At 36.0% G+C, this 12,562-nt stretch overlaps 2 protein-coding genes across 2 annotated transcripts; both read left to right on the forward strand.

The window, feature by feature from the left end:
- Positions 1–686: 686 nt before the first annotated feature.
- Positions 687–1,862, forward strand: LOC103453394 (uncharacterized). The gene has a single exon (XM_070808409.1). It carries the CDS (start codon positions 687–689, stop codon positions 1,860–1,862), a length of 1,176 nt encoding a protein of 391 aa, XP_070664510.1.
- A 96-nt stretch (positions 1,863–1,958) lies between these two features.
- LOC139189454 (uncharacterized) lies at positions 1,959–4,289 on the forward strand. Its single transcript, XM_070808410.1, has 5 exons — positions 1,959–2,421; positions 2,551–2,654; positions 2,772–2,917; positions 3,072–3,432; positions 3,537–4,289. Exons 1-5 carry the CDS (start codon positions 1,959–1,961, stop codon positions 4,287–4,289), a joined length of 1,827 nt encoding a protein of 608 aa, XP_070664511.1.
- Positions 4,290–12,562: the final 8,273 nt, after the last annotated feature.

A 12,562-nucleotide genomic window follows, 5' to 3' on the forward strand; every position in this document is an offset into this window, starting at 1 on the left:
CACATATGAACACCAATTTTTGAGCACCTTCAGATTCCTTATACTTGTTATTGTGTACCCTTGCCTGCGTGCTATGCCCTTTTTTGGTCATGTTGGAGTTTTTTGGGATTGAATTTGTAATTGATCTTTATTAATTTTATCTATTTTATTTAGCTTTAGTAATTATTGTGATTTAATTTATTTGTATGCACAATTTTTTGTACATCACGTACAAAATTGTTTTGTGTTGTACGAAATTAATACTACGTAACTTTGTACACTTTTTTCAAGAAAAGTTTAGTTTCCCGTTTGAGAATTAGTTGGATTTCGTGTATGGATGCGAAAGCATGACTGCGGTCAAATTAATTCTTGAGTTGTCCCATTTTATGGACAGTTTGGGAATGCATAGTTATGTGTTGTAGTTTGCGGTTCACGGATTAGGTTTCGATAGTGGAAATTTTGGTAACATTTCCTATTGTTCTTCGAGTACACGGTGGATATTATGTATCTACAGCGTGCACTTGAAGAATTGTAAGGAGATGCTGCCGAAATTAGCCCACGTCGAAATTTAATCCATTGGAATCGTAAATTACGACACATAACTGTGCATTTTTGAATGGGATATGGCCCTTACCGGAGGAATAAGGTGACAATACAGTAGTTGAAGTTGTTGTAACTCTTGTACTTTTATTGGGATTGCAGACAAAATGGACAGACAGTGGATACATAATCATAATAGATGTGATGTTGAGTACTTGGATGGAATAGATAAGTTCACTGAATTCGTAACTAGACACAACCCAGGTTCAACTCATATCCGATGTCCATGTAGAAGGTGTAACAATTCAATGTGGGAGACATTCGAAAATGTTCGATTTCATTTAGTAAGAAATGGGATGATGAAGGCTTATACTACTTGGTATCATCATGGAGAACGATTAGACCAAGCTTCATCTTCATACGTGACACAAGTGGAGACTGTTGAATCTAATGTGTATCCTAGTGAACAAGTTATGAATATCGTAAATGACGTTTATCCATACACCTCGAGCAACACCAATCAGGAAGGGGGAGATGACGGTCGTCTAACCATAGACAATGAGGAATTTAAAAACTATGAAAAACTATTGAAAAATGTTAAGCAAGAATTATATCCGGGTTGCGAGAACTTTTCGGTGCTCTCAGCAATTGTGGAGTTTATGCATGGAAAGATCAAGTTTCATTTGTCAAACAAGTGTTTTGATTACTTTTTGGGAGTTATCAAGAGGATGCTTCCAAAGGAGAATTGTTTACCTGAAGATAAAAAAAGTGCCCAAAAAGTGTTGAAGGGTCTCGGATTGGGGTATGAAAAAATTCACGCATGTGTAAATAATTGTATATTATTTTATAAGGAGAACAAACAGTTGGATAAATGCCCTATCTGCAATGAGCTGAGGTTTAAAATGACATCACAGAATAGAAAGACCAAGATTCCACAAAAAGTAATGCGTTATCTTCCATTGAAGCCTATGTTGCAACGATTGTACATGTCGATGCATATGGCAACCGACATGAGATGGCATAAAGAAGGACGGGTAAATGACGATGTTATGAGGCATCCTGCAGATGGAGAGGCATGGAAAGAATTTGATCGGATGTACCCAGATTTTGCAGCTGACCCACGCAACGTCAGATTGGGACTTGACACCGACGAATTTAATCCGTTTGGGGTTTTAAACCAAAACCACAGCACTTGGCCGGTCGTCGTGTTTCCTTATAATATGCCGCCTTGGAAGTGCATGAAAAAAGAATACATGATGTTGACTCTATTAATGAGCAAAGATCTAGGAAAGTCCATTGATGTTTATTTGCGGCCGTTAGTTGATGAGTTAAAAGATTTATAGGAAAAAGATGTTCGTACATACGATAAGTATACTGGGCAGATGTTCACCATGCGAGCGGCAGTGATGTGGATAGTAAACAATTTTCCTGCGTATGCAATGGTTTCTGGGTGGATGACTAAGGGTTATTTGGCAAGTCCAATATGCAAGGAGAACATAACATCGTCTTGGCATGCGAGAAAAGTTTGTTATCTTGGTCATTGTAGATGGCTTCCTTGGGACAACGAGTGGCGTCAAAATGATAAAGCCTTCCACGGCACAAAAGAGACTCGACTAAGACCAATAGAATGGTCCGGAGATGAGATTTTGGATCAGTTAAATCGTTTGGAATTTGGTCATTTCGGCAAAGGGGTCAGTACGCCTAGACCAACTACACATCTGAACTGGATGCACAAGACTATGTTATTTGAGCTCCCATACTGGTCAAAGTTAAAACTGAGGCACAACTTAGATGTTATGCATATTGAGAAAAATGTGTTTGATACTTTGGTCGGGACAATTCTAGACACTGAAGGAAAAACGAAGGACGCGATTGAAGCTCATCTTGATTTGGAACGAATGGGCATTAGGTCATCCTTATGGATGTAGAGAGTCGGTGGTACGTTGAAGAAAGACCATCCTTTTTTTTACAGTTAAGACAAATGGAAAGAAAGAGTTTTTTTCAACTTTATTTCTTCTGTAAAGTTTCCAGATGAGTATGCTTCCAATATCTCACGTTGCATGAACGTGAATGAGTGTAAATTTTCAAACATGAAGAGTCATGATTGTCATGTGATACTTCAACGCCTTCTTCCGGTTGGTATTCGACAATTATTGCCACTTGATATGGTGAAACCAATCATGTTGTTGTCGAGATTTTTTTCGTAGTTGACTGCAAGGTGTTTGCGAAAGTCGGATGTTAAACAATTGCAGGACGACATTGTGAACGTCTTATGCAAATTCGAACAGATATTTCCCCTAGCTTTCTTTACAAGTATGATTCACGTGATGATTCACTTGCCAGATGAGACATTGCTTGTCGGACCAATGAACTGTCCATGGATGTATCCAGTAGAAAGGTACTTAATTAAGCGTGTGTGTATATATATATATATATATATATATATATATATATATAATAGATTCATGATCAATGAAAGCTTTGAATAATTTGTAGCATACCTTTTATTTGTGCAAATATCTTGGTGAGTTGAAAAAATGTGTTCGAAACAGGGCAAAGCCCGAAAGATCACTGGTGGAGGCATGGGTCACATATGAGTCACTAACTTTTTGTGCAATGTATCTTGAAGATGTTGAGACAGCTTTCAATCGTCCTCAACGCAATAATGACGGTGGTGTTAGAAAAGAGAAACTGTCTGTTTTTGCCCAAATTGCGCGACCATTTGGCGATCCTGTAAAAGGCGAATTGTTTACCAAAAATGACATGGAGGTAGCGCATTGGTTCATACTCAACAATTGTGAGAAGACTTTGCCATACCTTGAAGAGCATGAACAATTGATGAAGCGGGAACATCCTTCACATTTATATGCCAAGAAGCACCGTGACTTGTTTCCTTCGTGGTTTCATGCACATGTAAGTTGTATGTGGTTTGAATTAAGCATATTTTCCAACTTGTTCATGCCTTTCTTTAAATTTGGTTACACTAACATGTTAACTTTTTGTATATGTCATATTAGATGAACAAATTGAAGGAATTGAATTCACCCTCTTACGATGAAGAATTATATAACTTGGCGAGAGGACCGCTTCACGTTGAATTGTTCTCGGGTTGTCATGTGAACGGGATCAAGTTCTTGGGGGCAACACATGATGACAAGTTGTCTACTCAAAATAGTGGTGTTCATGTCCCAGGTGCAGGCAACAGTAAAGACATTAATTTTTATGGCAGACTAACTAGTGTAGTACAATTGCTTTACAAAGACAGGTGTCAAGTGATACTGTTTAAGTGCCTTTGGTTTGATACAAACCCACATAACCGAACGAGTGTTAAGCGAGATCATGGTTTACTATCAGTAAACAGTACGAGACATTGGTACGATGAAGACCCATACATTTTGGCAACTATGGCGAAACAAATATTCTATCTAGATGACCCTAAAGCCGTCAATGGTTGGAAAGTTGTTCAGAAGATTGAGCGAAGAGGGCTATATGATATTCCGGAACTAGATCATGATGACAACGACAACGTCGCTGACCAACAGTTATCATCTTCGATAGAAATTGGTGAAGAAACACTCCGAGATACTAATATTGTGCAAAAACCATTTGACATAGCTAGAGTACCCGAATTCGAAATATCAATTGACCTTGGTGATTTGCCTCAATACAATGCACCAAAAGAGGCAAACGAAGATGAGGACGAATGGGAATTCGGAAATGATAGTAGTGAGGATAGCGAGAGTTATTATTGTAGTTCGGATGAGGATTAATATAAACTTGTAAAGGAAAAAGCAGGAGGCTGAGGGTTTAACATCGCTTCTCATCTACCCACACTAATATTCCCAACAAATCGTCTGATCATCTCCATTCTATAAAGATAAAGATATCATGTAAGTTTTATGTTTTATGTTAGTCTCATGGAAGGTTGTGATGTCTTTTCATTTGAGTTGTTTTTATTATATCTTTGATTACCTACTACCAAAGGTCCATTTACCTTTCTGTTGGAATTATTGAAATTTTTGGATGACCTCTTTGCAGGTTGTGGCCCAAACCATCCGGTCATGCTTTGAAGGTATGTGTTTTCTGTTGTCATTGTTAAGTGTTAACATAATTTGTTCTTTTCTATTTTTTTTGTCCGACTACCAACATTTGTGCTGAGATCCTGTGAGTCTTATGTGCATTCATCTTTGACTCAGCCTCAAATGATGGTGGTCTCAGATGTGGATGATGTATTTGTTCCATTACCATATGATCTTCTTGTTAATCTATCTGAATCAAGAAGCGTAGTGGAGTCTATGTTTCAAGACAACGTGAATGTGGAGTCTGCTTTTGGTCCAGCTCTTAAAGCCTTGCTTATGCTTATGGAGTGTGAGCTTCTTCACAAATAGCAATTTTAATTTTACCTTTGGATAAAATTTATCACCAATTATAAAAGCAATGTGTTAAGTTATGTATTCCTTGAGTAATTGACTATTAAGTACTTCATTATGCAGTTCCAAGAGTCTGGTTGTGCATTTACTTTGCAATAACTTATGTCTACGTGTGTGCTTTTGCAGACCAACCTTGGAGGAAAATTGTTAATTTTTCAAAACACACTGCCATCTCTTGGTGTTGGTCGCTTAAAGTTGGAGATGATCTTCGTGTCTATGGCTCTAATAAAGAGCATCTACTAAGACTACCAGGGGATCCTTTCTACAAGCAGATGGCTGCGGAATTTACCAAGTTCCAGATATGGGTGGATGTGTATGCCTTCAGTGACAAGTACACAGATATAGCTTCATTAGGTACATGTTTAAAGTTTAATCATATTCTGTTTCACTTTCATAGAACCAAATATCAAGATGATGTTGACAGATAGTAGGATCTTCTGATGATACTTCTCTACATTAATATGTTGAGAACTCTTATATTATCCACCAATTTTGTAGTTGTTGCCCTTCTGGGGAAATATGCTTTAACCTGGTTTTCTCCAATTTATTGCATTAACTGTTCTCCTAGAATATTGTAGTGTTTCTTCCCTGTAGTGAACATTTTTGAAGAAAGAATTTGAATTTACATATTTGAAACTTTTACGGTCTTGTTTGTAGTACTTATTTGAATTTACATATGTTCGTCAAGTGATATATGGTGATGATCGATTGCTTGTTGTGCAGTCTGAAGATACTGATGAAGAATATTTTCCCTTTCTTTTTCCTTTAAATAACTAGATTGAAACAACGCCGTAGTGACGGAATTTAAAACAGTGAGTTGAAGATTTAACATTTCTGAAACCCGCAGAGGTGTGTGACGCTGTCTTCTGTCGGATAATCAGTTGCTGAGAGAAGCCATGACCAGAGGTTGCAGCATCAAAGCCATCTGGATCCTCAACAGTCTTGACGCCGTCGTTTTCTCCAAGTCCTCTCCAAACACATTCTCACGCTACCCTCTCTCCATATCTATAATGGTCTGATGGAAAAATTGGGGGAAAATGTTACAGAATTTGTAAAAATTGGGAATTATTATTTTTCTATTGTGATTGAAGGTTTCACTGATTGGTTTGTGTGAAATTGGTTTTCTGTTTCCAATTTGGAAGTGGGGGTTCTTCAATTTATGTTTTTTTCCCTGTTGTTTATCCTCCTTACTGTGTTTTGAGATTTTTGGATGACTGATGTATCAAAATCAAGGATGGGAGTTGTGATGTTTGCTGGAGCAATGTCAAAATTTAAACTTTTATGTTGATTATGTGTTTGTGAAATTTCTGCTCCAATTAAAGTTGCCTACTTTTGTCATTGTTTTCACTATACGAGAACGTTTTGGTGTGAATTTCATCTGTACTTGCAAACTTATTGATAAGATGTTTGTTATGAAGCATGTGCAATCAAGAGTGCGGTGCCTTGCTTTTCCAAATCTTGTGGGGTTTAAGTAATTCGTTATGTGCACTTGAAGAATAAAAAACTGGTAGCTAGAGTAGAGAGCCGGAGTAGAAAGAGAGAAGGGTGTGAGATATGGAACCAGTGTGGATTATTTTTTTAGTTGTTTTATTATGTACTATTGGATATCATCTTGGTCAGAGCTCGCTAATTTATCGAAAACCATTGCTGGCTAAACCAATGGTGATGGATGTCTATCAAGAATATATACTTGTCACATATCACCCATTTGATGTACACATATTCCATGTCAAGTTATTTGGTGAATTCACTACTCCAAATTTACAGGTAATGGAATGTTTGCTAGCTTTTTTTGTAATGATTCTAATTTTATAGAATATGCTACTATTTAGAGATAGTTGAGCACTTGTGATTTCATTTGCACGCTAAATGAGAATAATTTAGTGAAAATTATTATTCATATGTTTTAAGTGATAAAATGACAAACAACTTTCTACAATACGAGAACTCTCAATTATGACTGCAAAGAGCCATCCTGCAGCAATGCGTTTTGTAACTGATCAGCTTCCAAAAGAGGGCATTTCAAACAATCACATTTCTTATTTGTCAGTGTGTAATGAATTTACATATTTTTTAATTGCTTTTTAATTATATGAGTCGAGCTTGAGCGAGCTTAAAATGTACAAGCTTGGTACATAACTTGAGTCGTTTTGAGTATACAATAAATAGCTTAAGTTAACTTGGTAGATAACTTGAGCTTTTTTGCATTACGCCCGTGTACCTACGTCGCACAAGTTTTTTTTTTTTCTTTCATTACCTTTTTATTTCTTAAGTAAGATGTGTTAGGCTCGACTCTTGTAGATGACCAATTGGAACTTTTTCACGTCATCAAAATGTTACTCTTTCAAGTAGCATCATCTCAAATCTTAGCCTCTCCTCTATTTCCTCCCTCAAGAGGTTCTTATTCCATACCTTTGTTTGACCGGCCTTCACAAACCTCCTAATATTCCACTCCAATCACCAAACAGTATTACTATAATAACGAAAACTTGAATCGGATACACTACTAATTAAGGCAATCTCCAACGATGGAGGGCTACATAGGTCTCAAAAATATAATTTTTTAAGGAATAATAACAAACTATTTTTTTAAATTTTCAAACACAAAATATATTCAACATAAAGTATATAACACAAAATCTTCAAAAACAAAATAAAGAATTGATTTTGTATTAAAAAAAAAAAAAAACTTGCGCGAAGTCTGTCGCGCAAGTTGTTTTTTTTTTTTTTTTTTTTATGAGTACAAAATAAATACTTTATTTTGTTTTTGAAGATTTTTTGTTATATAATTTATGTTGAATATATTATGGTATATGAAATCTGCTTGAAAAGATTTGTTTTAAGTAAGATGTGTTAAGCTCGACTCTTGTAGATGACCAATTGGAATTTTTTCACGTCATCGAAATGTTACTCTTTGAAGTAGCATCATCTCAAATCTCTTAGCCTCTCCTCTATTTCCTCCTTCAAGAAGTTCATATTACATGCCTTTGTTTGACCAGCCTTCACAAACCTCCTGACATTCCACTCCTAGCACCAAACAATATTACTAATAACGAAAACTTGAATCGGATACACTACTAATTAAGGCAATCTCCAACGATGGAGGGCTACATAGGCCTCAAAAATATAATTTTTTAAGGAATAATAACAAACTTTTTTTTTTTAATTTTCAAACACAAAATATATTCAACATAAAGTATATAACACAAAATCTTTAAATTTTCTGTCTTCAATCTTATTGGCTAAATCTTACTCTCTCTATATTTTTATTACGTACTTTTTAGTATGCTTAAGTACCTTTTCACCATGTCAATAACTAACAAGCTCAAAAAGAAATGCCTAACTGCTTGGGGTTGGCACTTTTTAGGCCTTCTAGGGGCTGATTCGAGCCCCGAATACGCCCATTTGTAAATGCTCTTTGGTTGGAGATTATCTTGTTCAATTTCAAGGTTAATATTGACCAAATTCCCTTTGATCGGAGATGGTCTAATTAACATCCCAAACACACAATATCACTACAAGTATAGCACAGACATCTTTGGTATCCACTTGTGTAAATGTTTTAAATTGCCATCGAAAGGGTTTGTCCTGTTACTTGATATCTGAATGTTTATTTTTTGCGATTTTTGGCGTACACGATCTCGAAGCATATACAAACAACTTTGACGGTTGGATCGTTGAAACTAGTTTTGTACAATGCATATCACATCAAAACATTAGATTCACTAACATTTGGAGTTTATTTATACTTTCATTAAGTATAAAATAAGATTTTGTGGTATCCACTTGTGTAAATATTTTAAATTGACTATCAAATTAGTTTATTGTATTCATATAGAATAAAGGAGTGTAGCTGTAAAGAATCATCAAAATCGGAGTTAAAATAACCGTTAAATCGTGCTTTTTCGTTTATAATCGTCGAAATGTTTTGTCTCGTTACTTGATCTCTGCATATTTGTTTTTTACGATTTTTGCCTGATGCAATCTCGAAACATATACAAACAAGTTTGACGGTTTGATCTTTGAAACTAGTTAATTTCATACGATGCTTTTCCCATGAAGTTTAACGGTATATATATTTACTAAGTAGATTTTAATTTATTTATTTCGTACTTATAATACTTAAGAAATTGACTGATATATATGAAAAAAAAAATTATTGTGGGTTTTTGTTAGAAAAATATATTATTGTGGGGGATCTTAAAAAAAATTGAATTTGAAAGGAGGAAAGTCACATTTTCGGTAATTTTTATAATAATTTTTTTTTCCAAATAAATACTTAGCGTGACGCCTTAGTATGATCGTCGTGCAAAAACCACTCTGCGCAACGTCGAATTATATACCTACGTCGCGCAAGGTGTGATAATTTTGGCGGTATAATAGTGAAAAATAGGCGTTTTTTTTCAATTTTTCCAATTTTTTTCACTTTGCCCTTTTTATACCCAAACGACAGCCCTCTCTTGAACACAGAACCCTCATTCTTCTATTCGAACCTAACTCAACCGTCCCTCTTTATCTCCCTCTCTCCTCTTCACAAATCTTGAACCCCTGATCTTTCCTCTTCACAATCTCGAACCCAGACCTGTCTTTCCTCTTAACAAATCTTGAACCCAAACGACAGACCTTCATGCAAATCTCGAAGCCGACGCTAATCAAGTCCCAAAATCAAGGTAAGGGTTTCTAATTTTCGATGGGATTTTGTTATTTAGGGTTTAGGCTTAAATTGCATGTTGATTTCTGAGTATTTTGTTGATGTATGTGTGTTTTGTGTATGAACATGAATTTGGTTTAGTTTGGTTTTTATTAATTTGATTTTAATTGAGGATGCATATGCCTTGTTAATTGAGGACCTTTTTAACAGTCCGGTGACGCAGAGCTGGAATTCAACTGTTGCAGACCAAGCTTCGGAATGTTTTTGTGCCACATTATGAATTGTTTGTAAATTGCAGCATAGTAGGAACTACAGAGGTAATACATCCAACTTGAGCCAGATTCTCATAGCTTTCAAAGTTTCTGCACTTAACTACCACAACTTTTGCATGCTGCTTACTTCACTATGATTTTTTGACTTTGTGGTTGGTTGTCCCAAAAAAATATGATGCTATCGAACTTGAGTACTATCTATATTTGCTCCTTAGCCCCCTTCACTTCATTGGTCGGACACCAACAGTTCTCACACGGAATCTATATTGAGGTTGAGAGTCTTCATCATCATCGTCATCATCATCCTCTTTACTAGAGTCATCTTCCACTCTATCCCACCATGCATAGTCCAGAGAAGAGTGTCCCTTTCGTTTTGGAATTGCTTGCCATCCGTTTTCTTTTTCTTTTTCAGACGATACCTTGACTGCACAAGCGGTAACAACTTCACTGGTATTTTTCCTTGATGGTTTTTACCTTATTAAGTGTTTTGTGTATGTGGTATAGAACTCTCACTGTTTTCAATCTGGGGTTTGCTTACTTTCTTGCTATTTATCTTCATAATTTCAGAAAAAAGACTAATTATTTGGAAAAATTAGAGGCAGTCATCTCATATAGAATTTTGATTCCTTTAATGATTTATTTGGAAAATTTTCAGAACTAAAATGTATAAACTTTTGGTTTAGGGCTGAAAAGTTTCCAACAATGTTCTAAAATCCAACTAAGTCCAGCCATGTGATACCCTGGCTTTTCCTATATAAATGGAGTATCCACCTAGATGCACATGGTGACCTAATTTATTAAGTTTTGGTCAGTTATATAAAGTCAATAACATTTATAAGGAAATATGGCTAATAACGTAGCGATATCATAATAAGCCTCATGGTCAAAATTTTCTCCAGTGTTTTGTAATGATATATATATCTAGTTGTTTTGTATTTATGTAGTTGTGATAAGATTGTGGCTTGTTGATGGTGTTATGTGTTATGTAAGTTGGTTAACCCATGTTGCGTAGAAGTAAAAGCTTGAAACTTTTAAAATGTCGAACTGTCATGTGTGTTTTATCTTCATAACCGTTTGTACATTTAAACTGAAATCATTGATGTGCATAGTTGTATATTGTGTTCATCGAAACTAAAGGTGCTTTCTACCTTCATTTGGGGAAATAAGGCTAGTTTAGTTGATTAAACGCCATTGAGATTGAAAGTAATGGTGGTTTCTACTTTCATTTGGGGAAAATAAGGTAATTTATATTAATTTGAACATTATTGAGAATAAATTGTTTGAAAAAGTTTAGTGGAATTAGGATGGGTTTTTTTTTTCTTTTTTTTGGGGGGGGGGGGGGGAACACATGTTTTTCCATTCCCTATCTAGTGGGGAGGTGTAAGGAGGGCATGATTAAGTATGAAGAGAGTTGAATAATTTCATTCATAAGTTCTAGATTAAACACCATTTAGATGACTTCATGTAGCTCTCGTACTTGAACTTCAAAGTGATGAAGTCCAACATGTGTTTCTGTACATTTGGTTTTCCTGTGTCTTTACTTCATGGCACAAGAACATGTTCACTTTTATTAGTCCAAGTGGTGATTAGTTTCAAATGCAAGAAAGGATTAGTTTCTAATGTTATATTTTTATGGTTCAAAAAGTGTATAGATGTCGCAGTTGATCACTCGTTGTCGAATGTGACCAATGCGTCTCCCTCATTATCAGCATCTACTGCTCCACCCATGAGTGCTCCATTGATTCAAGAGCCTACACCCCTTGCTGAGGCTACTTCTACGGCGTCTCAGGTGCTCGTCTCATCGACATCATCAGTGTCGGTTCAGCTGCTCAGTGCACGGCGGCCTCACCGGCGCCGCCGCGAGCCGGAGCTTTCTGATCACACTTCCTCGGCATCCAGAGTCGAGGGTGAGGCCTCCTAGCCAGGTACATTTCTTTTCTAATTCTCACTACGTTGTATTTTTTTTTCATTTTAAAACTATTATTTTTATGATGGTAAAAATATGCTGGATTGTGCAAATGTGTTGCAAGTTGTGAATTACTGTTATTTTATTGTTTTAAGGTTTTGGGAAATGCTATACTATTATGGGAGGTTGTCTTTTGGCCAGCTAAAAAAAACACCAGGAGGCCTAGTCGAATGCTGAAGCAAAAACATAACAAATGTCAGACAGGCTCCAAGATCAAGATTATGTATGACCCGCGACATCGTGGAGCGTTTACCTCACAGCAGCACGTTAGTAGTTGTGGTGTTGTTATTCGAGACAATTGTCCTTTTCAGTGGCAGTCTTGGGCAGAAATTCCCGAGGACAAGAAGGAACTGGTGCGACACGAGTTGTTGGTTAGTATATTAATTTTTAGCCTTTATCATTTTTTTAATTTTGTTTACAAATATTAAAAACCAAAATATATTATCTTTAATATTATTAAATTTCTTACTATTATTTTATTATTTTTCATATTCGTAGTTCATTTATGATCTTGATGATGCATCCCCCGAGGTCATGGCCTACTTAGAGGGGATCTTAGCAATCCGGTACAAACATTGGAAGAACAATTTTCACAATCATTTTAAGAAATGGGATAATCTAGAGATCTCTCGCTTACAAGTTCCAAGCGAGTTGAATGACTGGCCAGAGGATTGAGAGTGGCTCTGCAAGCATTTTACGGACCCAAACTTTGTGGTATGTACAT

Source organism: Malus domestica, chromosome 11 (assembly GCF_042453785.1).
Source record: "Malus domestica chromosome 11, GDT2T_hap1".
In the NCBI taxonomy this organism is placed as follows: domain Eukaryota; kingdom Viridiplantae; phylum Streptophyta; class Magnoliopsida; order Rosales; family Rosaceae; genus Malus; species Malus domestica.

Bases quoted from the DNA above. Each gene is read 5' to 3' on its own strand.
- LOC103453394 (XM_070808409.1), top strand. From the start codon at position 687: ATGGACAGACAGTGGATACATAATCATAATAGATGTGATGTTGAGTAC.
- LOC139189454 (XM_070808410.1), top strand. From the start codon at position 1,959: ATGGTTTCTGGGTGGATGACTAAGGGTTATTTGGCAAGTCCAATATGC. The intron at 2,422-2,550 runs GCATTAGGTCAT...TAAAGTTTCCAG, and splicing joins TCTTGATTTGGAACGAATGG to ATGAGTATGCTTCCAATATC. The intron at 2,918-3,071 runs GTACTTAATTAA...TGTTCGAAACAG, and splicing joins TGGATGTATCCAGTAGAAAG to GGCAAAGCCCGAAAGATCAC.